At 45.6% G+C, this 3,119-nt stretch overlaps 1 protein-coding gene across 4 annotated transcripts in view; it reads right to left on the bottom strand.

The window, feature by feature from the left end:
* Window positions 1-2,894, bottom strand: part of ntn1b (netrin 1b) — a 44,510-nt gene extending 41,616 nt beyond the window's left edge. The window contains exons 1-2 of one of the 4 annotated variants that reach the window (XM_023431677.2): window positions 2,684-2,894; window positions 1,411-2,455 (exon numbers count right to left, since the gene is read on the bottom strand). In XM_023431677.2, the coding sequence (XP_023287445.1) occupies window positions 1,411-2,425 (1,015 nt within the window). In that variant the 5' untranslated portion in view covers window positions 2,426-2,455; window positions 2,684-2,894. Of the gene's footprint in view, window positions 1-1,410 lie in introns of all 4 variants that reach the window. The other 3 variants (XM_023431676.2, XM_023431678.2, XM_087170041.1) reach the window with 3 other exon arrangements.
* Window positions 2,895-3,119: the final 225 nt, after the last annotated feature.

Genomic DNA, 3,119 nt, shown 5'->3' on the forward strand with positions numbered 1-3,119 from the left:
CCCCCCCCCCCCCCCCCCCAGCTCTGTTGAAAATAAGCATCACAGCAAATACACTCGCTCGCTGCTGCTACAATAAAAACTCAGATCTGGCTTCAAATTACCTCGCAGCTTTGTCCTCCTCTCTGAATAGTTGACTGGCTCTAAAGTGGCAGTTTATACTCTACGTGCCAAAAATGTCAATAAAACCGCCCTAATCGCCCATCCAATCTGTAATAGCACCTGCTTATGGAAACACAACACGCCCCTGCAGTCTATCTCTGCAGCTGCAATGTTTCCTTCCTACTAAACCGCTACTACAGTCGGAAACACACAGGTCAAAACGCAATTACGCATTCGGACAGGCGCACTTTGTTTGTTGAAATGACTTCCTGCCTTTTCTTTCCTATTCAGGAATTTCTCCAGGGTGTTGATAAAAATCAAGGGTAAAACAAAATGCGCGCACGCACGCACACACACACACGCACACACACACACACAGACACACACACACAAAAACCCCCAGAAACAGCTTCTGAAACTGGAGAAACAACACTTCAAATTCCCTGTTTTATCTCGGCGTGAAGGAAATGTGGCACCGTACTTGACTTACACAACGCGTATTACACATATACATATACATATATATCTATGTAGATGTAAGTTTTATTTTTAATTGGCCGCTTCTGTTTTGATTTTTAAAAATAAATAAATAAAAATTAACTTTAATATCAATTTCTCTTACAAAACTGATGATTTAGTTGAAAGAGCTGGTATTTATTTAGGCCTAAATTCTACTTAATGTATTTACATTTACAGCCCAGTTTAAATACGTGTCATCTCTTCACGTGCTCGTGTCAGCAGTAGTTCAGTTTGTTTTGAACATGTATAAAGTTAAAATAATACCAGCAAGAAAATGGATAATTTTTTTTAATGAATTTTAAATAAAAGATTTAATTTCATTTAATGAAATCGTTTCTTGACTTTAAAAATAAAAATAAAAAATCAGTCCTGTCTCACGGAGGGATTTCAGCTCGAGGCCTTCCTCCCTCTTTGCCTCAACCAGGGTTTATTTGGCCACAATCAAATTAATTAAGTCCTGATTTCAATTCAGATCACCATCTTATGAATCGCTGCTTATTTCTGGAGACGAAAAACAAATTCAAGAACATTATGTTTTCAGAAGAGAGATTAATCTGTTTTTCATTATTTCATTTCCAGCAACAACAACTACAACAAAAAAAATTCAAATTATAAAATTCACATTAACGAATAAAAAAGTGGCCGGTGCGTAATTTCTGTGCGTAAAGGCTGAACACCGCGATAAATAAAAGTGGCTTATTTTTTTAACAGCTTCTGCCTCGTGAGTGGGACCACATGATTTAATGTAGGATTATTTTAAACGCTATTATAATTCCACAGTGAAGGACTTACCGATACACTCGTTGGCTTCTCTGGCCGTGGCGCGCTGCCAGGGTCGGTCGTAGTGGAAAGGTTTGCACCTGTCGCACTCCGGTCCCGCCGTGTTGTGTTTACACTCACAAACCAGATTCCCTTCTCTGTCCTTGACGCACTTCGAAGCGTGTCCGTTGCACTTGCACCGTCCCCCGACCTGCAGGTCCGACACGGCGTAAAAGTAGGAGTCTCGTGCCAGCTCCGAGTCGTCCTCGTTCTCGTCTCCGAAAGTGTGAAGCCGGCTGAAGATCACCTTGATGTCGGTGGCCGTCACCCAGTCCTGCAGCACCGGGGAGTTGTCGAAGTCGTGCGCCGACGGTCTGCCGTCCAGGGTGCTGAAGGCGATGAGTCCACCTGTGAGAGGGTGCATGTCCGTGTGGGAGTCGGTGCAGATGGCCTCCTGCTCGTTCTGCTTGGTGATCGTTGCCTTGTTCTGCCTGTTGTACATTTTCTTGCACTGAGTGGAGTAATACTGAAACGGCACCCATGACTTGCCGTAGTCCATGGACTTGTAGATGGCCATGGACTCGGGTCTCGGTGAGCAGAACTGCAGGCTCACATAGGTGACCTCGAACTTTTTACCCAGCGACAAGGTGAGCGTGACGTTCTGCGGATACTGCACGTAGTTTTCAGACTGCCAGCAGGTGAGGTTGTGAGGGTTGTTGAGGTCTGTCAAATACGCAGGTGGATGGGACTTCTTGGGATCCCCGGCGTCGCACGTGTGACAGTCCCTCGTCCTCTCCTCTCCCTTCTCGGTCACCACGCAGTACCTGGCGGCCGGGTTGCCGCAGGTGCTGGAAACGCGCACGTCCTTCCCGAAAGCGGAGTTGACGAAATCGGGGATGCATCTCCGCGGGTTCCCGTTCTCGTCATAGCACGGGTCCGGAGGAGAAGACTGCGCAGCAAACATGCTCAGCCCGTATCCTGCAAAGACCCCCTCGGTCAGCGCGGAAAGTGTCACCAAGGTGACCCAAACCTCCAAAATCCTTTGCATTGTAATCCGTGCACCGCAGGGACTCTTGCGCTGAAATGCAACGAAAATAAAAATAAAAATAAAAAAATAACCAGAATTAATAACACTGGAAGTAATTCTGATAAAGACAAAGTCAAAGCAAGAACAAGACAGTAACACACTTCAATGATGCTCTGGTGTGATATTTGGAAAAACTTGGACGCATTAACGAAAGCGTGTAACACTAAATGTGTATGAAATATTCTTACGAGGCAAAGAAAACTCCACCCAGGACACTACCTCCAAATAAACTCCTCAGCCTGAAAGTGGAGCACAACTCCTAAGAATTTGGAAGAACAACCTATCCCGTTTACGCACGAAAAAGAACTACTGCTCTGCTGCTTCAGCTTTTTTCCCCCCCGCTTCTTCTTTCAAATTCTCCCTATAATAAAAATAAGATATGGCAGATGCCCAGCTGGCTCTGAGTCCGCCTCTGCCTCTGTCTGTCCACTCAGTCACACCTCTGCCCACCTCTATCTCTTTCTGTCCCATTCCCTCTCTCTGTTGTTACAGAGAAAAAGGGGGTCCGCTCATTCAGAGGAGAGGAGTCGGAGCCTGTTGAGTGTCTCTGCGGGGGGAGGGGGAGGAGCGACATCTTCTGGTACAACAGCGGAACTACACGTTCACAAATATTAAAAAAAATGACACTGCTTTAGTCCAAGCAGGAAGAAACATG

The sequence above is a fragment of the Seriola lalandi genome, unplaced genomic scaffold (assembly GCF_002814215.2).
Source record: "Seriola lalandi dorsalis isolate HSWRI2012SDOR001 ecotype SW California unplaced genomic scaffold, Sedor1 jcf7180002054926, whole genome shotgun sequence".
Taxonomy (NCBI): Eukaryota; Metazoa; Chordata; class Actinopteri; order Carangiformes; family Carangidae; genus Seriola; species Seriola lalandi.